We start from the raw sequence: 23,866 nt of genomic DNA, 5'->3' as shown, positions 1-23,866 counted from the left end.
AAAAAAAAACAAAAACAAAGTTATCACAGTGAAAATCTGATTGTAAAGTTCAAATTTTGCACTTACCAGTGGCAAATCCTTTACATTTGATAATTAGACGTTAGTCCATAAAGCTGCTGGCTGGTCTCTCTCCCGCTCCAGATAAGGTGGTGGTGGGCAGCTACATGGGCATGCTCCGTGTCTTTGCCCCCCATGCCAGCCACCCGGGCGAGGGCCCCGCGGCGGGCGCACAGCTGCTGGAGGTACAGATGCAGGACCCCATCATCCAGGTGGAAGTGGGCAAGTTTGTCTCGTAAGTGGGCGGAGCTCGAGATTCCGGGCTTCGGGATCCCATTTTGAACCCAGAAAACGTGCAGCAGCCACTCGGGTGGGGGGGGTTAAAACACAGCAAAAGCAGCAAAAACAGCAAAAAGGAGCAGTTTGAGTTTTACTTTTGATCAAGTGTCAAAGTTTAACCGGGAGATGTGGCCGCTGATTAAAACGCTGCGTTTTGCCAGCCGTGGGTACGAGTTCTGGCGACGGCATGAGCTCGTTACCGCTTCCACGCAAGCCTAGGGTTCCCTGCTCTTTCAGTCTTCTCACAAGTATACACACACACACTCCAGATAGTGAAGTGTCTGTTTTTGCTTAAGTGTTGCCCCTACCGCAGCTCCAGAAACGTGAGCACGCTCTACTGAAGCCTGCTGTGATAATATTGTCTGTGAGCTTTGTGCCAACCAGCAGGAGGTGGCGCGGGGTATTTGGGAGTAGCGATACATACCGTGGTTAGGGGCCACATTTCTAAATCGCTTGTTATGTTTTCCACTCACCAAAACAGTGTCTCGGGGTGCTGAGCGATGGGTTATTGGTGGAAACCACAAATGGGACCCAGTCACAGAGCTTTGTTGGGATTGGATGGGGGAACCCCCCCCCCACCCCTTCAGACCCAGGGCATGCCGTGTGTACCCGGTCATTTCCCGGTCAGGGTACCCCCTAATTCCCTGATCACTCGCAGCTGGCCTCTTGGAATGCCCTGCTCAGATCCTGTGCACGGAAGAGGCTCTCTAAGAACTTTAATGCTCCTGGTCTAGTTCGATTTCTCTAAGTGTTGTTCGGGTTCCTCCAGGTGCTCGGAGCTGCTCCACCTGGCCGTGCTGCACCCCAGGAAGCTCTCCGTCTACGCCATGTCAGGTCAGTGTCACCACGCCCACTGCCCTGCCCACCACGCCCACAGCCCCCCCCCCCTTTTCTTTTCTAGCCAGCCTACTGCAATTTGTTTTGCGGTGTGTTTTGCACTGAGCTCGTTCTGCTGCCATTTTGCGGTCTCTTGCTTTCCATGCAGTCTTAGCTTCTCGATGAACTAAAACGAGGACACAAACGGCCTTTTAAAACACGTACATAAATACAGACTTATGTTTTCAGCTTTTGAAAGACACTCTTATCCAGAGCAATTTGCATATATATTTGTATTTATATATTTTTCAGTATGACACTGTGTGTGCTCTCTGGAAATCAAAGCATGATGTTGGTGTCGCCAACACACTGCTCTGCCATGTGAGCTGCAGGAGTGTGCCAGCAGTGCACGGCCCTCTCCTCATGGCAGTGACCCTGTGTCTGTCTCTCTGTCTCTCTCTCTCTCTCTCTCTCTCTCTCTCTCTCTCTCTCTCTCTCTCTCTCTCTCTCTCTCTCTCTCTCTCTGTCCGGGGTCGTCAGGCGTTGCCGGAAACGTGGAGCACGGTGACCAGTACCAGCTGCGTCTGGTCTACGAGCACAACCTGCAGAGGACAGCCTGCAACATGACCTTCGGCCCTTTCGGAGGGGTCACGGGTGAGCCTGTTGCCCCGAGCGACCCCTCCCCATCACGTTTCAGTGCAGCGCCTGATCTTTGCAAACAGGTTTCTCTGCTGTGGTTAGAAACACAAAAGGAAGGCTCTGCCTGCTGACCCTGCATAGCTCTTTAATCACAGGTTGACAGGATGAGAAGAGTGGATTAAAATAACGCCCTTGAGCCTGTAGGGAGGACTGTCCTAGTGCTTACGAGGATGTAGGTCTCCGGTGTATTTCTGCAGGCAATACCATTGTTGACCACAAGGTGTCAGCAGAGCATGCCCTTTTAGGAAAGTCAACGTCTCTGTCCAAAGAGCAGTCATGCGCAAGTGAAATTCATGCGCTTCAGGTGGTACTATTTTGTGTCACCTTTGGAAAAATGAACAGTAAGTGGGTATAAGGTTTTGTGTGTGTGTGTGTGTGTGTGTGTGTGTGTGTGTGTGTGTGTGTGTGTGTGTGTGAGCGTGAGGGAGAGATAGGGAAGAGGAATATTACTGCGCATACACTGCTGTTTCACTCTCCAAAGCCCTCGTTTCAGAGCACGGAAACATTTGGGAAGCAATCTTCATAAACGGCCTAATTAATCATGTCCATGGCAATATTAATGGGGTCCCCTGAGCTGAGGACCATCCAGCAGCTCCGAGAGAGAGGGTGGTTCTGAAAGAGTTGCACTGTACTCGGCCACTCAGCCTGCCGGGTGGCCCGGTACTGACCCAAACTGTGGCCCCAGCCCCACTATTATACTACTTAGACTACATTAAAAGTCATTATTCGGTGCCAAAAATCATTAACGCTCGCTCTCTCTCTCTCTCTCTCTCTCTCTCTCTCTCTCTCGCACACACACACACACACACACACACACACACATATCCCCATTCTCATTAGGTGTGTGTGTGTGTGTGTGTGTGTGTGTCTACTGGTAGTTCTCGCTGACCCCTCTCTGGTGAGTGTGACTTTTACCAACGCGGAGGGGCCTAATTAGTGGTGATTTGTGTGGTACTCTGTGATCGGCGTACCGGCGCCAACATCCCCAACTGAGGGAGTGCTGCTGCCATGCGCTGTACGCCACGAGCGTGGAGCGATGCAGGCTACACGCACACCTCGCGCGTCTCTCTGTGTCCCGTGGTGCTGCGCGTTTCTCACGGAGTTCCGTCATCTGTACCCAGGTCACCACTTCATCTGCGTCCAGTCCATGGATGGCGTGCTGACGTTCTTCGAGCAGGACAGCTACGCCTTCGGACGCTTCCTGCCCGCCTTCCTGCTGCCGGGACCGCTGTGCTACTGCGCCCGCACTGATGCCTTCATCACCGTCTCTTCCACCCGCCAGGTGGAATGCTACAGGTGAGGCTCCCCCCTCAACCGTACATCATATGGCCAGGAACCTGCTGAAATCTACATACTACCACTGCCTAGGCCCTGTAGGCATGTAACATAATTTCCTGGCCACGCCCATTTATTTATTTTTCTTCGGGAAAAGCTTTTTTAAAAAAGTGGGTGGGGATATTGTGGTGAACTTGGGCGTGGCTAATGAGGTCAGAGGTTCAGGTTCCACTGTTGGCCCTGTCGTTATGTGCTTCAGTAAGGCACCTAACCTAAAGCTGTCTTGGGGGGGAGGGGAAGTGTCTTCTGTCTAGAGGCTGTTTCGGTATGTTGGCGAGAAGGAAGGATTGGATATGCACGTGGACCAAACCTTCTACATGTGAGCTGTGAATAAGCAGAGGGACGCAGAGGGACAGAGAGAGAGACAGACAGACAGACAGAGGATGCTGTGTCTCATTCCCTCTGCTTTTCAGACCACTGACCACATCCGCCATCTCCGGCATGTTTTAAATAGCAGCGTGTCGGAGGAGGAGAGGCCGGCGGTGGGAACTTTGGGTAAAAATAGGCTGTCGGATGTCACAGCTGTTTGCCCAACCAGGGCCTGCGCGCCACTACCGCGCCAAGTGGACGTTTTCCGTCTCCTGACAAAATTTCCACTCGGGCAGCCGCTGGCGGTTTGACCCAAACCCCTCCCCTGGCTCTCGCGCAGGACTGTTATCGGGCAGGTCCTGCATACGGGACAACAGTGGAAGCGCTAGTGGAAAAAGTGATGTCACCCTGCGTCTGATCCGGCTGCACGCATCGACAGCTAATGGAAGTAACGACATGAAAGCCAGGGGTCTGATCAGTGCTGACTCCTGGGATGCTAATTGGATAATGGGGAAAGTGGGAGGGGCCGGCTAATTGAACCCGGGGTGTCTGTGATTGGTGCGAGCATGCCCGTGAGCCCGGCGGGTTTAGGGTGGTGCTGCAGGTGCCAGCTAGCTGGCGAGGCGGAAGGGTCCGGAAGAAGGTAGTTCTGGAGCGGGTGCCTTTACGTGTCGGGTCAGAGAGGGATCCTCTTTCATGTAAATGACTTCTGCTGTTTCCTCTGGTGGGGTTTCTCCCGTGCTGGCTGATGATTTGAAAACTATACACACTCGCCACCTCTCAGTCAGCACTCACTGAGACCTGAATAGTACCACTGCTTTGAAGGTACATGCTTAGATGGAATGTGTGTGTGTGTGTGTGTATGTCTGAGTGTGTGTGTGTGTGTGTGTGTGCAGGGCCATATGAGATCTGTGAGGGCATTAATGGATCTCCCCTGCTGTCTTTGTGTAGAATGATACGTAATGTTTTGGTTCAACACCTACAGACTGAACGTTGTGGGTTTTGGTGCTAAATTCTGCTCTGGACTGGCTGGTGTCCAGGTAACAGAACTGCCCATCAGCTCTGACTGAACTCAGTCTTTGTTCCTTCTGTCTAAAACTGTTAATGTCATGTTATTGTAGTGCAGCTCCGCAGAAAATTAACTAAACTAACAAGGTGGCTGCCGGCCGGAGGTGAGGGGGAGTGTGGGCGCGAAGGTGGGGAGGAGGTGAGGGGGAGTGTGAGCGCAGGGTGAGGGGGAGTGTGGGCGCGAAGGTGGGGAGGAGGTGAGGGGGAGTGTGAGCGCAGGGTGAGGGGGAGTGTGGGCGCGAAGGTGGGGAGGAGGTGAGGGGGAGTGTACGTGCCCGTTATTCATCCTCCGCTGGGTTTGTCTGACATTTCTCACGCTCACCTTGTGATGTCTTTGGCCACCTCTCAGCTGCCTTTCCATGTCTGCTTCCGTGCACCCCCAGACATGCGCACCCCCAGACACGTTTGTGTGTCTCCTTGGGTGAACCACGTGTGTGTGCTGGACTAATGAGCAGGAAGCAGACCTCTCCCTCCCAAACAGCTACGACCTTCCTCCATCTCGTCCTCTGTGCCTTGGCCCAAATTGTTCATATATATACTCAATGTTATTGTATATGTTACGTTTGTATTAGTGATGTTTAGATTTTCAGCTGGTATCACTAATGGAGAAAATGTTTCCTCTTTCTGTGGGTTAGGGAGCGTGTGTCAGGTTCCTTTGTGAACTTTTTAAAGGGCACCATGCCGTTAGAGCTGTCAGGTTTGGCCTGCTCAGAGTGTATGCAGGCAGAAGGAAGCGTCTGTCGTTTGGTTGTCATGGCGATACCAGCCTGACATCCCTTTCCTCCTCCATCTGCAGATATGAGACACTGGCGGTTGCCATGGATGCGGACACCCGTCAGGATTTGGAGCAGCGGGGCAAGAGCTCTGGGAAGAGACTCACGGTCAGGAGTGTGTGTGTGTGTGTGTGTGTGTGTGTGTGTGACGTGCCAGGTGTGCACATTTGTGTATTGTATTGGTTGCCTTTCCCCGTTGCAGGTAAACCAGTAAGAAGCCTTGTGGGCTGAGATGGAGGCGGGACTACTGCTTTAAAAACTCTCATGCTTGAGAGTTATTACTTAAGGCATCTTGTGACCGTGTATGAACGATACTGTTTAGTTTACTTAAGAGATTGCTGTTTTGTTTCCCCTATCTGTCTGTGTGGTCCGGTAGCACGGTTACAGGTGATTTCAGTGTGTAGCTGGTAGATTAGGGGCGGGTGCCACGTCGTTGCAGTGTTGATCAGGAAAGGTATGCGGTAGGCAGGGAAGCTGGTTTATTATTTTCGTTTCTTTGGCACCGTCCGCAACGTCCACGCGTACTTTATGGTCACTCACTAGAATTATTCTTATGCTTTGAACTATGTGCTCTCGCCATTGATTTTATTGGTACAAGTAAATTGATAAATGCAGAGGCTACTGGTGTTGCTCATCCTTGGCTATTTTACACACACAACACACGCGCGTACACACACTCCTCTTAGGACTGTTACAGCCCTGTCGATTTTGCCCCCAACCAGGGGCATTCAGCAGTGCGGGCGTGCGTTTGTGCGTTTTGCGGTCATTCCGTAATGCCATACGGTTCGTGGCATATTTGAACCTGTAGCTGTCTTTGTCCCGGAGGCAGGCCGACTGGACGCTGGTCCTGGGTGAACAGGCACTGGACATCTGTGTCCCCTCCACCTCCCCTTCTGCCACCTCCTCCATCTTTGTCCTGGGAGAGCGCAACCTGTTCTGTCTCCTGGACAACGGCCAGATCCGCTTCATGAAGAAGCTGGAGTACAGCCCCAGCTGCTTCCTCCCCTATGCCTCAGGTAATGGTATGGCCCAGCAGTGTCAAGACAGAATATTTTTGAAGGGTCTGGATGTTTGAAGCCTTGTCGTTACCGCTCGCTCGGTCGGCCATCCTCCGCTGGTCAGTTGCTTATGACGGGGTGGCCGACGCCGTCCATGGCCCCCGGGGTCCTCCAGGACGCGTCTGTTTACCCACCGTCCGTTCATCTGATAAGACACGCTGATTCCTGCCGGTGTTGCGTTGGGGGACCCAGATGGGCATGCAACACAGGCCCTCTGTGTCTCTCCCTCTGGGGACATGGAGGGGGGGACGCAGGGCAGGCACTCGGGTGTCAGCCACCTCCGCATGCTCAGGGTGGTGCAGTGAGCATCGTGTGTGTGTGTGTGTGTGTGTGTGGGGGGGGGGGGGGGGGGGGTGAATGGGTAGCGTCTGGTATAGCATGGCTGATTGTAACTCAGTGGGCCAAAGACACCAGTCTGCGCACGCACGCACACACACACACACACACACACACAGACACACACAAAAAAACCCTGTCAGTTTGCACCAGGGCTCTGTTCTCTAGGTCTGGTGAGACGTTTCTAATCCTGTCCGAGGAAGAGAGACGTGAAAGACATCTTGGTGTTTTTTAATGGCTACTGCTTTTCTGTAGAGTGGCTCTTGTGGCTAGACAACTATTTGAATTCACACACAAAAACACACACGCAAGACATGCTTAGATTTCTTTAGATGGAGACAGACAAACGCACAGAGAAAGACAGACAGATGAAGAGACTACCAGAGAAAGACAGATGAGCAAAGGGAGAGACAGAGACAGCCGCAAGGTGGGGTCATGTGAGGTCATGTGTGTTTGATAAAGCAGTAGGGGTCACAGACACACTGGGTAAAATCAATGTAGCCTGTGTGTGTGTGTGTGCGCGCGTGCGCGCTTCTGTTTGTGTAGGACATGGCAGATATAGAAGTAGAGCTGGCATAGGCGTCTTCCGTAATTCCATAATTCCTTTTTTGGAAGTGTGAAACTGGAAAAGCCCTGGCCGTTTTGAAGTGGGACTCGGGCAAAGGCCGGAGCCTGTCATTAACCTGACCTCCCTGACACTCCGCTCTGCGTGAGGTCCCACACACACACACACACACACAACACAACACAACATAACACCACAACACTGGCCTTCATCCTATCTTCAAACAGCTAGTAAGTTAAAAGAGAAAGAATGTCTCTAGGCCGTTAGCGGGCAGACAGCACCCCCCCCCCCCCCCGCCTGCTGGTCCATGGAGTTCACTCTCTCCCTCTTTCCCACAGTTGCCGAGGGTGTGACCAACCTCCTGCTGGGTAACCATAACAACATGCTACTGGTTTACCAAGACACAACCCTGAAGTGGGCGGCTCAGCTCAACAGCACGCCCGTGGCTGTTCGCGTCGCCAACTTCCCGTAAGTACTGCCGTGCTCTGCCCCGGCCCCTCCATCAAGCTCCAGCGGTCTCCGGTCCAGCGCCGAGGTCACGGTGCAGTGTCTAATAACCTGTCGGCCCATTCCATCCAGGCTCAAAAAAGGAACGCAGAAGAGAGAAGCCTGACATTATTATGTCTTTTGAGGTCGGGCTTTTCCTGGGAGGTCCAGGTCGGGCCGTGGTCCCGGCCTGGAGTCCCAAATGGACTACCAGGTTCCGCTCAGTCTCACACACACACACACACACACACACACACACACACACACACACACACACACACACACACTGCCGCCTACCCCCAGCCTAGCTGGAAGATAGCAACTTACCAACCCAGCATACCATCAACCCTACATCACCAGGCCGATATAACAGATAGAACCCCGCTCTGCGTGTACGACACTGTGCTTTTCTTATGGTTGTCTGAACCGTGTTGGTTTAATTCAGGGCCTTTTTAGCTGGTTGTGTGTATGTGTGTGTGTGTGTGTGTGTGTGTGTGTGTGTGTGTGTGTGTAATGGGAAGTGCTCGTCTCTCAGGTATGAGATGAGCTGTGTGTGTTGTGCGTCTGTTTGCTCAGATTCGTTCTCATCTGATAAGGTAACAGATACTCCTGTAGGCAGGGTTGACTGAAGGCTCTCTTCTCCCCCTCTCTCTCTCTCTCTCTCTCTCTCTCTCTCTCTCTCTCTCTCTCTTTGTCCAGTACTCTTTTTCTTCCTCTGTCTTTCCTCTTGCATTATAAGAGCCTGTGCATCTGTCAGCACTGTCTAAATGAGGTTTTTGTGCTTGGCCTGAGCTCATATCTCTAACCCACCAGGACCCCAAGTCTTCTACACACACACACACACACACACACACACACACACACACACACACACACACACACACACACACGTTATAGTTTTAAAATGAATACCAGGACCATCAAAGCACATCCTCTTTGTATAAAACTGGCCCAAGTGTCTTCTTGTGACTGAGCATTACCAGTTTTTAAGTGATTCAAACTTTACTGTCCACTGTGGTCTTTACTCCACAGTTTGTGATGGTGGTTGGGTCAGAATGTTTTCTTTGACTATTTTATTAAGTAGCACACACACACAAACACACACTACACCCCCCCCCCCCTCCGCACACCAACACACACTCTTTATTAAGTGGCACTGTTATTTTATTCAGTAGTGCACACACATACACACACACATTACACCCCCTCACCCCCCATCTGCACACCAACACGCTCTTTATTAAGTGGCACTGTTATTTTGAGTCTGAGTCCTCATGCACTTGTACTGGGCTTAGCTACAAGTTAGTTATTAATGAACACTAGTTATTATGGTTCCCATATGCAGGCCCATAGCTGAAGCCACATGGTGAAATTGCTACAAGATGTCCCAGGTTCCACGTCGGCTGGCCAATCAAAACAGATAAGCAGTGGCTCTGACTCGAAATATCACGTCTGAAATGGCCATAATCGCACTGTAATTTCTAACAGTTGTAATCCAAACAGTGGTGACTAATGGGGCTTTGGGTTGTGTGTTTGCAGGCTTTAGTTGAGCACACGTTCACGCGCTGTTGCAGCATAGCTCACACACACACACACACACACACACACACACACACACACACACACACACACATATCAAAGTCCTAATTCTAATCCTGTTGGGGAATTGATTGTGCTGGCTTTAGATCAGGTCTGTAGTACGGTACATTTTACTCACATATCAGTAAAGACATGGTAGTCTGGGCTGGGACCCCCTCTAAAGAAATAAAGAGATGTATACAAACGTGTAGCAAAGTCAAGCAGCTATAGAGAAGTATAGTGATGTAGAGAAGTAATGTGAAGTATAGTGATGTTATAGGGAAATATTCTGAATTATAGGGACATTATAGAGAAGTATGATGTTATAGAGGTGTGTGGTGAAGTATAGTGATGATAGTATAGTGATGTTAGGGAAACAGTGTGAAGTATAGTGATGTTCTAGTGTAGTGATGTATGATCTAGAGTAGTGAAGTATAGTGATGTTATAGGGAAACATTGTGAAGTATAGTGATGTTCTAGAGTAGTGAAGTATAGCAGTACACTAGAACATCATCATACTTCACTATAGTATACAGTACAGTTCTAGTGTAGTATGATGTCCTAGTGTCATGAAGTATAGTAATGATGTTCCAGTGTGGTGAAGTATGGTGGTGTTCCAGTGTGGTGAAGACTGTGCCAGGCCTTTTGGCTAGGAATGATGGTGGGCCTCTCCTTTATCAAATCCATGCCATATGGAAAAACGTGGAATGATGTCATTCGTAACGGTGACGGTGGAAAGTTTTAGATGGAGCCGGAGTTTTAGATAGAGCAGGTGTGAGGAGTGAATCACCCTGGAATATTACTGCCTCAATCTGTCTATCTGGTCATATGAGGTCACGTTTGTTTCAGTGCAGTGTGTGAGGTTAGGCGTGGAGGGGCTCCCACAGTGGCCGGAGTGCGTACTTATACAGCTGCCGTGTCTTACCACCCAGGTGGAAGAGTCCCTTACACACACACACACACACACACACACTCATCCGCCCACCACAACCCTACTGCACAACGAAGCAAAAACACACATCCGACACTCGGTGGCAACAGCCAACTGTAAGAACGCGCACGCACGTACATACGTGCCTCGGACATGGATGGAGGGCATGCGGCAGATACTTCCCTGGGGATTGGGAAGCGTCTCCTTTCGTGCCCTTGTACCTGCTAAGCACTTCCCAGAGTGCCAGGGTCTACAGTTCAGAACCAGAGCCCATCGGCATGGGCTGGCAGATGGGTTCGGACCCTGCCCGTGAAGCACTCGGATGGGTTTAACGCTGACATCCAGACTGCGGTGTCTAAGGGATGCCACGTTAAGCTACTCCAGGCTGTAAGGAACCGCCGTGTGGAGCTGGTGGTCATGGGATTGAATTCGCATCTAAAGTTTGGAGAGGAAGGACTGTGAGTTTTGCCAGGCCAGAGTTTACCCCCAAAAACGCTTGTGATGCAGTGGTTAGAAAAAGCTCCTCATTTGAAATCTTCAATTTCAGAAGCAGTTTTTGACATTTTAAGTTAAAAAAAAAAAAAGAAAGAAAATTCTTAGCTATCACAGGTAGGAGCTGAATTTCTTTGTAAGCCCCTACACACACACACACACACACACACGTACTCGCGTATCCCTACTTATTCTCCCATTCCCTTCAAATGAGCCTGCTTTAAATAAACCCCTGGTGGAGCAGAGATGGTGTCAGGGCTGAGCCAGAGCCGACATCGCCGTGTGTGTGTGTGTGAGACGGATTTGGCTCGACTTCCAGTGCAGGCCCGTCACGCAGCGCTTTCCGCAGCTGGCTCGTCGGATCGGATCTGTGCCGCGGTCCAGTCCAAGGCGTGGCTCCGAAACGGCCCGTCTTGGAACGCAGTGAGAACGGCTGCCGCACGGCGGGAGCAGCTGTGGCTGAAGTCGCGGTAGAGGGGTGGAGAGGGTCGTCATGAGAGGGTGCACGAGTGAGGAGGTACGGGGGCGCGGGGGTGGAGGGAGCGCGATGGTGGCCTCTACCGGGGCCTGGCGTTGGGTCCCCCGTGGCCCTGAGAGGTCAAGACGAGAACAGGAGACGCTAATGTTGGCAAGAGGTAGCGTGTTCAGCACTCAAACAGGCTGTGTCAGCGGGAGGGGGGGGAGGTGGAGGAACCTGGCCCTCTGTTACGGGCTGTGGGGTTCTAACGGCACGCAAAGCTGAATTTCACTCCACCCACGCCATGTGCAGGTGCAGCCGCTGGGAGACCTCAGGCCCCGCTGGCCTGGAAACACCACACATCTGCTTTCGTTTAGCTCCTCCCCTGACCCAGGGCCTGCAGAGAGCCAGGCTGCGGTGTGCCTCGCGCCTAACCCACGCAGCTCTGAGATCAGCCGCCCTGAAATAGTCACCACGCCCCGCGGACCTGTCACCATGCACCGTGCTGACACATGCACAAAGAGTTGTCCTTAAATCCCCTCCCTCCCCTCACGCCCCTTTCTCAGAGAATTAACGGCACAGACCCTCCGTCCTGTGCCCTGATGTATCAGGTGTGGCGTTCTCACCGCTTCTCACGGGAATGAGAAACAGACACCAACATTTGAAAAAAAAAAAAAAAGGCTGTCAGCAAAGTTGGCTCCGGATTCAAGATATTTCATGACAAAAGTTTGCAAGTCTGTGCATTGGGCATGACGTTCTTGGGTCTCTCCTCTGTTTGTTCTTAGGGAGCTAAAGGGTTTGGTGGTGACCCTGAGCGCCAAGGGTCACCTGCTGTGCTCCTACATGGGCACGGACCCCTCCTTCTTCACCGCGCCCAAGGTGGACGCCCGAGAGGTCAACTACGAGGAAGTGGATGCGGAGATGAAGGCCCTGCAGAAGGTCATCCGCAGGGCCACCAAGAACCAGGGTAGGGCACCAGCGATGGACCGTGCAGAACTAACACTCCAGACACTGATGTTCTGCTACTGGGGTTTGGGATTTAGGACGCTGTTTTGAAGTACAGGCCCAGTTGTCTAGCGTGAGTGAGGGAGAACCTTCTAGATACCAGCTTAACGTCTGGGTTTGTGGGTGTTCCTTAGCCTCCTATCAGCATAATGGCATAGTCATCGCGTTTTGGTCTTAATGAGAGTCTTATTAATAAGAGTCTTATTAACCAAAAATCATATCTCGATACTTCAATACATCACAGCAATGGTGTGAGAAGGTGCATCATGGCATCTGGATTCCTTGAGGTTTCTTAATAAATTGGACAGAATTCACCAGCGGGACAGTAGTGCTGTTGTGTCTCTATATTGAGGCTATAATGCAATAAAAGTAATAAAAAGACAAAATAAAATCCAGCATTAATGGGCTAACAATCCAGTCAGCTATTTGAGATCAGGCACCATTGAGATTAATTTGGCAACATTGTTTGTTGGTTAGAAGTCTATCTATAAGTTTTAAGTGAAACGTGCATTTGTTTATTGTATTGGTAACATGCATAATATGGTAAAAAACAAGTCGTGCAGTGACATAAGTTATCAAAGTACCGATACATATCGCCATGTAGCCCACCCCTAACGCCCACCAGCCCCCACCGGGAACACTGCTGGTTTGTGTAATAACAAATCCGGCTCTGATGGCAGGTTCAGGGCTTGGCCCTCACCTGACTTAACCCCTTAACCCCTGGAGACTGGGCACGTTTGTCAGACAGAACAGGGCCTTTGTGTCCCAGGGACGAGGAGGAGGAGGTGAAAGGGTCACTCTGTTTTACAAGGGCACCCAGTCAGACGGCCGTCACTCAGTGTGGTTGGGACCCCAGGGAGATCTTCGTCAGCGTAGACCTGGATTGGTGATTGAAAGGGTTTCAGCCTTCAGCCCAGCCGCTTTGTGTGTGTGTGTGTGGGGGGGGGGGGGGGGGGGGGGGCTGTTAATCACAGACCTGAAAATGAAGAAAGTTAAGTTCAAGGGTGTAGTATCTCTCTGAATCCCTCTCTCTCTCTCTACCTCTTTACTTTTCCCTTCTATCTCAGACATCATCCCTAGACCTGAAACAGAGGCTGATCTGACTGTGATAGCAACGGTCTCCCCGACCTTGGATGATGTCTCGGTATCCAGCACACATGCACACGAGTGATATAACAAACAATGAAAGATTATAAGTTATTGATTATTATCATTTTGAATGCCCAGCAGTACAAACCAACATGAACTTTCATTATGATTAGCAAAACACAGCCACACACTCACACACAGCTTGTGTAATAATAGATGTCTTCATGCCAATCATTTTCCCCACAGCAAGCGCTTATCCCAGAAATGAACGGCATAGCTGTCCCTTCCGTTACAGTCAAGGTACACACACACACACACACACACACACACACACACACACAAAAACACACATACACACACAAACACACACACCCCATGTTTAATGTGATGTTTAGGTGATGTCTTGTATGTAATCCCCTCATAGTAAAATTGCTGTGTGTGTGTGTGGGTCAGATCAGAGTGAGCAGTCGCTCGGCTGTTCAGAGCCCCAAGATGAGTGTGTGTGTGCAGCCCCCTCTGATGGCCACCCAGGACCAGTTTGTGTTGGAGTCTCTGGGTATGTACCCCGCTCTCTCTCTCTCTCTCTCTCTCTCTCTCTCTCTCTCTCTCTCTCTCTCTCTCTCTCTCTCTCTCTCTCCCACTCCAGCTCTCTCTTTTTTTATCCACTCTGCTCTCCTCTCCTCTCCTCTCCTCTCCTCATTCCCCTCTCAGCACATTTGTGGTGTGCTCTAGATTCGAGGGTAGGAGGGGCCACGGGGCCGTCTGGTTGAGCAGGTGGCTCCCCTGCGTTGTGTCACTCACTGGCACGCCGACAGAGGCAGACAGAGATGGAGAGCGGGGCTAATGTGCTCGAGCCTGCCCTCTACTCTTCATCATCATCATCTGCCTCCATTTGTTTTCCAAGAGGGGCCAGAAAAGGAGGCTCACCAGTGCTTATATCAGCACTGTAATAGATCTGACACATCAAAGGCTAGCTGCTGGGAGACAGATTAACAGGTTACATGCTGTGTGTGTGTGTCTGTGTGTGTGTGTCTGTGTGTGTGTGTCTGTGTGTGTGAGTGAGGAGTTTAACCAGGACCAAGCATCTAAACTGGCCACACACACACACACCGTCTTCCTGGCTCCCATGATGAAAGGTTAAGGCTGTTCCTTCACCATTATCACTCAGTGGGATGATGTCAGAGCTACTGACATTGAAAGATGAAGATGCATCAAATGATTCATCAGATGATTCATCAAATGATCAAAGATTCACCAAGCCTTCCTCAGCATGGTGAGCCCCAGTGCTGTTCTCCTGACAGGCATACAAGCCCCGTGGGCCTCTCCTCTCAATCAGTAGCTTTAGTCCTTGGGGGCCTACCACACACATTCCTCCTTTACGCCAAGGGCACAAGTATACCCCCAAAATGCTAAAACTGCTAAAAGTAAGTAAAAACTTGCATTACATTGTCCAAACAAGGTCACTCCCACCAGTCCCTGCTAACTTTCATTCAGCATTAGCCATGTTAGCATTTTTCCCTTGAGGTATTCCTTTTAAGTTCCTCAGAGAAACAAATTCTTCCTCTCCATCAGGGTAATTGCCACCCAGGTCAAGGGGGACGAGCGCTCCGGAGCCGTTAGCCACCGGCAAGGCTACTAGCGAGGCTGCTCCCCTCCTGAGCCATGGGGAGCGGGGGTTGGGGTTTATTTTTGTGGCCGGGGGGGGAGGGACCACTTGCACTTGACAGGGGAAAGACAAAACGTCGCGCGGGCCTTCCCTCACAGGGGAACAGCTCAGGCAGGGCACGCCCTCACGGTCAACATGACTGATCTCCCGCTAATGGACGAGCCTCGCATTTCACTTCCAGCAGCGGAAAGCGGAATCAAAGCCGGCGTGTTCATCGTTCAGTTTTCACCATGGAGAGCCAAAAGCAACGTGGCCTCAGGGCAGATGACTCAAAAACAGCCAGTCATCAAAAAAGAGGCTGGGGGAGCCTGCATTGCAGAACTGGTCTCAGGTCAGCCACAGGTTGCTTTCAGAACTTGTGTTTACTGTGATGAACTTGCCACTAAATTAAACTCCAGCGTGCCCCAAAATTGCTTATTGACAGAGTTTCTGTTTTGGCTCCGAACACCAGCCCGTAGGATTTGAAATGAAACAGTGACTGTCGGGGCAAAGGGCAGAATATCAGGTTTAATTTGACTAATGTAGTATTATTATTATTATTATTATTATTATTATTATTATTATTATTATTATATATCCATACATCCCCTGTTTGGTGATACAATGAGTAATTAGACAGTTAATCCGCAGTGTGTGGCTGTGTTATTGCGCCTTGGAATTCTTGCACATGCAGCTGAATAAAAGCCTAGGATAGACTTCGAACGTGGCGTTTACATCTGGAATATTCTGCTGGTTTTCCACGTGCGGAGCAGAGGAGTGCGCGAGTGCCAGAGTTCCGGCATTAGCCGAGGGGAACGCTCCACAGTTGCCCCGGAGGAAGCCAGACAGGGCAACCGGGACAACTGAGAAGACCACAGAACTGGACGCCCCAAGAATCCTTTCAGTAAAACTTAAGTAAAGCTGGTGAACAGCTCGAGCGTGTTCTTCGGGATGCGATGTCCTCTCCCAGGTCCAGGCGGGTCAGAGACGTGAAGAGAATGCACACCCTACGCTGTGTTTACAGCTCCAGATCACTGCTAAACCTCCCAAAACTGGAAGGCCAGGTTGCGCATGCTGCAAACTCTATATAAATTTGGTAGTTAAAACCAAAGGATAAATATTACAGTCTTGTTAAAGGTTATGTTTATTTATCCAGTTGAGTGTGGTCTCCTGAAACAGTGGATTGTGTAAACAGAAAATTCTGACGCTTTGCCCAATATTGATGTATATACCCTTGAACTAAATTCTTCAGTAACATAGTCAGTCTCGTATTAAATCCTGTCTGTGAGTGCAGTAGCCAAACTCCCAAAATTATATCACTGTCCAATTACCTACAGACTGCACTGTACATCCCTCCCCAGAGCTGATCCAGGGTCAGCCCAATCCTGGCTCGCTGCTGCGGCAGGGGACCAGGTTTTCAGCAAGCACGATCCAAAGTAAACGCATTATTAGGTCAAAGAGATGCCAAACGCAGACGGCTCTTAGCCCACGGACCTTTCACTCCCGGCGTCCATATCTTGGGTTTCGCGTCCAGTGCCACACGGCCGAAGCAGCCGGTGAGATTTGGCGGGGGTTGCCGGCATTTAGAATGCGTACGCACGCACCTGCTTACTAGAAGCTGTGTTACAGCGGAGAGATGCATCACAGTTAGGCCTCTAATGTCTGTCATGTGTTGGCTGCTGCTTCTGTTCCTGAAACACACACAGACATACTCTCTCACTCTCTCTCTCTCTTTCTCTCTCTCACACACAGACACTCACACACACACGCACACACATACACACAGTACTTCAGGCGATTATCCAGACAAGCAGATTCTAATCTCGAATGTTGGGTGAGTGTTTCTGTTGTCCTGCGCTGTGACACCTAGCACCAGGGCTGACTCGATCGGGTTTCGGTTCCTGAGGAGGTTAACGCTTCCACCTGGCTGCCGTCCTGAGAGCAGCCGGGCGTCTGCTCATTTCTTCTTTCACAATGGGTGTGCGGGAGCTGGGATCAGTTGGTCGAAACGGGTGCTAATCCCGTGAGATGAGTCTCGTGCGTACCGTGCGAGTTGAGGAGGCACGACGTGATCACTACGCCCCTCTGTATGCACTTTCATCACTGCCGTGTTAGAAGATCTTATAAATATATGAATAATTTCTCACACAACATTATTTTTTAAAATCAGATTTCATTAAAAAAAAAAAAACTCCTCTCCCACTTGCATACATACTATTGATTTGAAAGTTTGTAATTTGTTTGTTTCCAGTGGTAATTAAAAGTCTTCTTATGTGTTCTCAGAGGCCACAAACGCACTGAGGTTTGGATTAGTGCTCACTATTGTGTTCAGTTGTTAGGAACCACTTTTCTGGGCTTTTGTGCAGTATTGGTTTGTTAGTCCAGCGAGTTGTATTGCTGCATTGAGCCCTCCCAGCCACACGGTGCTGCTCTCCAGAGAATCCTCCCCCTCGTAACAGCGGCGAGGGCAGAGACAGGCTGTGTCTCTCTCTTGCTGTCTGTGTCTCAGGTCTTTTGATTGGGACAGTTTTTGGCTGTGCACACTTACATGTGTGCACGTGTATACTTCCATGCACGCGTGGGTGTGCACGTGTTTGTGTGCGTATATGCTAATGTGTGTGCTTGTGTGTGTGTGCGCGTGCGCTTGTGTGCGTGCTCGTGTGCATGCTTGTGTGCATGCTTGTGTGCGTGCGTGCACGTGTGTGTCTGTGTGTGTGTATGTATGTGTTTGTGTGTGCGTGCGCGTGTGTGCGTGCGTGTGTGTGTGTGTGTGTGTGTGTGTGTGTGTGTGTGTGTGTGTGTGTGTGTGTGTGTGTGTGTGTGTGTGTGCGCGCGCACGCGCGCGCGCTCATCACCACTCTGCCTGCTGGCTGGTGTGGGAGCTTCATGTCTGCTCTCCCTGGTTTGGCAGGTCCAGCGGCTGGGCTGGGACGTAACTCTGTTTTGTTGTTTCAGGCTGTGTGCCTCACAGATGCTGTGATTCCCTCTGATACACACACACTGGCCCCTTTGTCTCCCCCCCACCTTTCTCCCTCTCTCTCCCTCCCTCACACTCTCTCTCTCTCCTTCACTCTCTCTCTGTCTTATTCTTGCTCTCTTTTTTTTCTTTACTCACTCAATCTGTCTTCGAAAAGTTAAAAACTGCTTCAACGTATGTCGAGTCATAATACAATACGCTCGTATGTATATCATATTACAGAAATCATAAAGTTGACATTTTGCGGCATGCTAGGGCAGTAACGTCGTTGGCACAACTGGGTTGAGAGTGGTCTATCGCCAAACTGACCCCCGATGACCCCGATGTACACCGACACGTTTCTAGTGTTTCTAGTGAATACGTGTTTATTCTAAACAGCAACTTCAGCAATCATGTACTTGTTGAAATAAACAGGTTGAAACCCTTTAATGTCAACAGAACTGCGTGCGACGCACCATGTAATACAAGTTATGGAAGGAGGTACTCAGTCATGCCACTGTAATTCAGTTTGCCTGTTCGTGGTTCGAGGGTTGTGGGTTGTATGGCTTGCAGTCATGACTACTGCAATTTGTGTAATGTCTTTATGTCAGTGAGCATCAGTTGTTGCAGCAAAGAAAGAAAACTACAGAAAGACAGTCATGATGAAAACCTTGCTGTGGAAAAGTATCGCTTGTAAAATTACTGGCAATGCCGACTCATCAGGTTACCAGTGTGTTGCAACAGACCCTAAACCCCCCACTACAGAACCCAGCCTAAACTGATCCTAAGTGCTCAGGGAGGGGCAGGGGGGGTCTTGTAGCCACTGCTTTTACTTGCCTTGCAGGTCATAGGTCGCCATTTCCCCGTCAGCTCGTGACCCCAGAGTACGACCGCACACAAACCTCCTAAACGCCGTGTCAGCAGGGTAGGTGTCGAACCCCCCTCCCCCCCCCACACACACACACATGCGCGCGCCACGTCTTGCAGCACATCGATACAGACCCCGCCCCCCAGCAGTGGCATTGACGTGGCAGAATGCTTCCCCTGGGTGCGTCTTTTGTGTGGCGTGTGAAGTGTGTATCAACTCCGCCGCAAGCCCTCCGCGCAGCTAGTCTCAGGCGGGCCACAGGGTCAGCGAAGGTCAAGCAGGGTCAGCCAAGATGCCCTCCGCTTTACTCAAGCCCCCGAGGGCAGGTTGAGAGTGCCCCCCCCCCATCACGCTTTCCTTTTTAGCTGTCTCTAATGGAGGGGGTGGGGGTGGGGGGGTCGTGTTAGACAACAGCATCAGACTACAGAGGTTAAAAGTCTGGGCTTGCAGTGAGAGTGGGTGGGAGAGGGAGACAGACAGAGAGGGAGGGAGGGAGGGATTGTGCCTGTCAGAATGCTGAAGTGGCTGTTGTAGATTAAACATGGTGCTGCGTGATGGAGATGAGATTGTGACCTGTGGAGTAGTGATGAAGAGAGAGAAGGAGACAGGGAGTGCTGTGGGAGGTGGAAGAATGTATTAGGTTCGTTCACGTGGACGGGTTGGGCACTTAATCTCCCTGCAGCGCTCAGGAATCCTGGCACATAACTCCAAGTCAGTCACCTGTGCTGGCCTGACTCCCACTCCAAACACACGCCTCGTTAACTCGGGAGCTGGCCCACATGGGCGTGGCTCTGCCCTCACCCCCTGGCCGTGCGTGTGTGCGTGTAAACTCGCTCTCTATCCTCTCTCCCACTCACTCCAATTCTCTCCCTCTCCCTCTCCCTCTCTCCCTCTCTCCCTCTCTCTTACGCCGCTCATGACATAAGTGGGTAAGAATGCAGCAGCTCTGCTCCCCTGTTCAGTCAGACAGAGAGGATGTTGGCTGGGCCAGAATGATCATCCTATCATCTCACTGTCTGAGGTAGCCTTCAGTGTAGCATTTAATATGCCACGTCACATACCTCAGAACTAATCCAGCGGTTTCTCTCAACTACAGGAGCTAAAATATTTATAAGACACTAAATTGGCATCTTTTACTAAACATTCAGGTAAGACATAACTTGACAACCATACTGCCTCTAGAGTCCTGTGTTATTCCTCATGTTCCCCATATCATGCTTGATTGACAGCTCTCTCTGTCTCACAATCTGCTCTCTGTCTCACGGCCTGCTCTCTCAGTCTCACGGTTTTCTCTCAGTCTCGCACCCTGCTCGCTCTCTAGCCCACGCTGGGGAAAGACGATGTAAACATTACCCAACACTGGAACCACCCATTTTAGAGTAGAGAAACTGGTCATTTGTTAGATGTTGGAATGATGTTCATAAGACACACTTTGTTTTTGGAATGATGTTCATAAGACACACTTTGTTTTCAGAATGACGTTGGTAAGACACACTTTGTTTTTGGAATGACGTTGGTAAGACACACTTTGTTTTTGGAATGATGTTGGTAAGACACACTGTGTAAGTACATTTGGTGCTCAGAAGTGCAGGATTAATGTAATTAAATATAAGACACCAATTTGGTTTGCCTGGGCCTTTATGACCAATTCATGCTCAGTGACTTTCCTCTTTGTGCATGTTTTGCATTGAGAGAATATTTCATTATTATGTCAATACTTATGTTGGATAGTAGGCACAGTTCAGCTAAAATACAATAACTTGACAGACCTGAATTTTTATCCTAGTGCCAGATGCCCATTGTGCCTTTGTGCCCAGTCTTACCCACTGACTTTCATCCTGTACCTCTAACCTGTGTGGTGTTTCCTGTTTTATTTGTGTCTACAGGTAGCGTGTCTCAGTTAACGGTGGCGTTCTCAGTGTTTCTCAATGGCCACTACACACCAGCTGACCTGACTGGACACATAGCTGTGACCTACAGTTCTCCCACAGGTATGAACATTCTCTCACACACTCTCTCACGCACACACACTGCTCTCTCCAATACTCTGTGTCAGGTCTCAGTAGGCTGTTTAGATGTGGCTTGTTTGGTGTAACCTAACTAATGAGGAAGAATTTGAATCAGGTGAAGGGACCAGAACTGTTCCCAGACCAGTTCTGTGAGTCCTGGGCTGTGAGGGGTGCGTCAGGGAGCAGGCTGTGGATCTGGAAGGCATTATCCCCACCCACCCCCACCAAGTCCCTTTATTTCACTGTAAATGTCATGTGGGTTTTTTCCCCTCTGATGATTTTGCTATGAAATGTTCGCGGAAGCACAGTGGAAAGGTTCTCGCTGGGCTGCTTCCCCTGGACGGGGACAGGCAAGCAGCAGCCCGCGCACGACTTCCTGAAAGAGCCTGAAGTCTTTTTTTATTGTTCTGCTAAAAATAGTGAGTGGAAAGGCCGCCTCCTTCTCACAGGCCAGCGCAGTGTCACATGGTAGATCACAGGTAGAACTCACCCCCCCCCCCCCCACACACACACACACACGCACACGCAACACAAACAATGGGCCATTTAGCACTGACTTCTTACAGAGAGGGGAAACCCCAGTCCTGGGGAACATGAAGGGGAGAGTAGATACTCCATACACACACATACACACACACACACACACACATATTCTCTCTGCTCTTTATCTCTCTTAAGACACATACACAAATGTTTCTTTTTCCCAAATCAACACTTGCCTGTATGAGAGAGAGACAGAGAGAGCTGCTGTGATTGTGCAGTGTGTCATGTGCAGGAAAGGGACTGATCTGACCATGTTTCACACACTTTAAAGCTTGACACAGTGGTCGTTGGTCTCACACTGGCACTAAGGGGCCGTGGGGTGAGTCCACTTTAAAATCCCCTCTCAGCTGGGATTTACCCAAACAGCCGTCTCTCCAGCAGCAGAGCAGTGCTGTGGGTCTGGGAGGTATACAGGCTCTGGCCTTGGCCTCCTGAAATGTACGTGTCAGGTTGGTTGGCTGGTTATTACCTGCATATTAAACAAACAGTATCCACGCACATCACTGCAGGTTACATCTTGGTTCTAGATTACATTTACGGCATTTAGCTGACGCTTTTATCCAAAAAACTTGGCAGCAGTGGGGCTTGAACTAGCAATCTTCTGATTACAAGTCAAGTACCTTAACCACTGAGCTGCCGCTGCCCACAGGTTGTGTCTGGTCTCTAGGCTATGTCTCGAGTCTGGGCCACGCCTGGCATTGGCCTACCTCAGTGCTCTCTGTTGGCAGGTTGTGAGTCCGGTCTGGAGAAAGATAAGAGGAGAGATTTGGCGCCTCCGTGCCGTGCGAGTCTTAACGACACTAGTGTATTGGAGCAGCCTGGAGCAGGCAGCAAGCCTGCTGATCATAAAACTCCACATTTGCTTAAAGATCTCTACAGGAAGAGCAGATCTCCTGAATCAGGGTGAGGAAGGAAACCATCCAGAAGAAACCCAGACCCCCTTCTGCCCCTAACCCGCAGAGATATACGCTAGCAAACGCATCCATACACACACGTATAAACACAAACACAAACACTCACTGAAAGAGAAGCATCACCAGTCTGACCAGCTGTTCATTCTGGGAGTTTACGGTGCTGTGTTGGAGGGGTTTATACGGTGCTGTGTTGGAGGGGTTTATACGGTGCTGTGTTGGAGGGGTTTATACGGTGCTGTGTTGGAGGGGTTTATACGGTGCTGTGTTGGAGGGGTTTATACGGTACTGTGTTCTGTACTAATTGGATGGGCTTCTCAAAACAATAGGGTGCTGAACAGGGGCATAATTCTGTGTGTGAGTTCTCTTGCACATGCTGACTCTTGTAATATGACTGTAGTTTAGAAGTACAAGACTCCTTGTTTTTAGCTGATTGACTGACACACACCGACATACTCAAACGATGGCGTGGGGATGTATTTGTGTGTCTGTGTGCTGGAAAGAAAGTGGGGTGTGTGTGTATGTGTATGTGTATGTATGTGTGTGTGTGTGTGTGCATATGTACTCATGCATTTCTCTGTTTTTGGGGGGGGGTTTGTGTGTGTGTGTGTGCGCGTGTGTGTTTTGGGTTTTTGTGTGTGTGTGTGTGTGTGTGTGTGTGTTTTGGGATTTTGTGTGTGTGTGTGTGTGTGCACACTCTAAAATATCTGATGTCTCTGCTCTCTCCCTCTGCTGCCTGTGCGGTCAGAACTGAATCCTGTAGGTGAGTGGCACCACTGACAGGAAAGACTCGAGCAGCATTTATGTTAGTCTGCAATCAGACACACACACACACACACACACACACACACACACACACACACACACAAGCAATCCATCTGCAGCTTCATTCAGTCTTTCATATACAGCACCACTGTACATATACAGATTCTGCATGTATACAGAAAACTATGGGTATACACACACATGTTGAAATTCGCATGCACACACTCTTCAACACCGTCATACACACATGCCATGCAGAGATAAACATACATTCATGCTTTCATTATTTCGCATGGGTTTCATTACCTGCATGTCATAAGCCTCCACTGAAACACTCCACATACCGTGGGCCCTGTTACACACCAAACCTCGTGATTATTTTTGGAGTGACTAGCAGGTATTTGTGACATTTCTCATAAGAAACACCCCCCAACACACAACGCATGCACTGGAAACCCAACAAACATCCCCCACACACTGCACCGAGCTTTGTTTTTCACGTTACGGAGGTTTTCGGCAGCTCCATATTCCAGAGAAGAAAGGTGCAATCTCAAGACTGGGGTGTAGAGGGTGCGGCGGGCAGGTCAGGTGTTCCACCCAGGGGTCCTGTGTGTTGCGCAGGTCCTCCATACAGCAGCCAAGCCCGTTTGCCTTCCTGGAACGTCAGTGTCCGGCTGCTCCAAGCCCTTCGAGGGGAAAATGGGGGGTTTTCCCTTTCATGTTGTGTCTGGGCTGCCACCTTAGAGGTACATGAGAGAAATTCTTTTTAATTTTGAAGCGTTTTACACGCTTGCTTTAGCAGTACTCAGATGCTTAACTGGCGAAGAACACTTCAG

At 50.1% G+C, this 23,866-nt stretch overlaps 1 protein-coding gene across 2 annotated transcripts in view; it reads left to right on the top strand.

Annotated features, from left to right (window-relative positions):
* bbs9 (Bardet-Biedl syndrome 9) overlaps nt 1-23,866 on the top strand; it is a 90,534-nt gene that overhangs the window by 1,236 nt on the left and 65,432 nt on the right. Inside the window, exons 3-15 of one of the 2 annotated variants that reach the window (XM_035528759.1) lie at nt 142-292; nt 1,106-1,170; nt 1,693-1,806; nt 2,973-3,147; nt 5,360-5,444; nt 6,166-6,352; nt 7,634-7,763; nt 12,025-12,206; nt 13,312-13,388; nt 13,580-13,633; nt 13,787-13,889; nt 20,689-20,793; nt 23,014-23,028. In XM_035528759.1, coding sequence (XP_035384652.1) covers nt 142-292; nt 1,106-1,170; nt 1,693-1,806; nt 2,973-3,147; nt 5,360-5,444; nt 6,166-6,352; nt 7,634-7,763; nt 12,025-12,206; nt 13,312-13,388; nt 13,580-13,633; nt 13,787-13,889; nt 20,689-20,793; nt 23,014-23,028 — 1,443 coding nt within the window. The remainder of the gene's footprint in view (nt 1-141; nt 293-1,105; nt 1,171-1,692; nt 1,807-2,972; nt 3,148-5,359; nt 5,445-6,165; nt 6,353-7,633; nt 7,764-12,024; nt 12,207-13,311; nt 13,389-13,579; nt 13,634-13,786; nt 13,890-20,688; nt 20,794-23,013; nt 23,029-23,866) is intronic. The other variant, XM_035528760.1, reaches the window with a different exon arrangement.

Source organism: Electrophorus electricus, chromosome 7 (assembly GCF_013358815.1).
Source record: "Electrophorus electricus isolate fEleEle1 chromosome 7, fEleEle1.pri, whole genome shotgun sequence".
Classification (NCBI taxonomy): domain Eukaryota; kingdom Metazoa; phylum Chordata; class Actinopteri; order Gymnotiformes; family Gymnotidae; genus Electrophorus; species Electrophorus electricus.
Note: the sequence above shows the minus strand (reverse complement) of the source record. Positions and strands in the feature narration are given on the sequence as shown.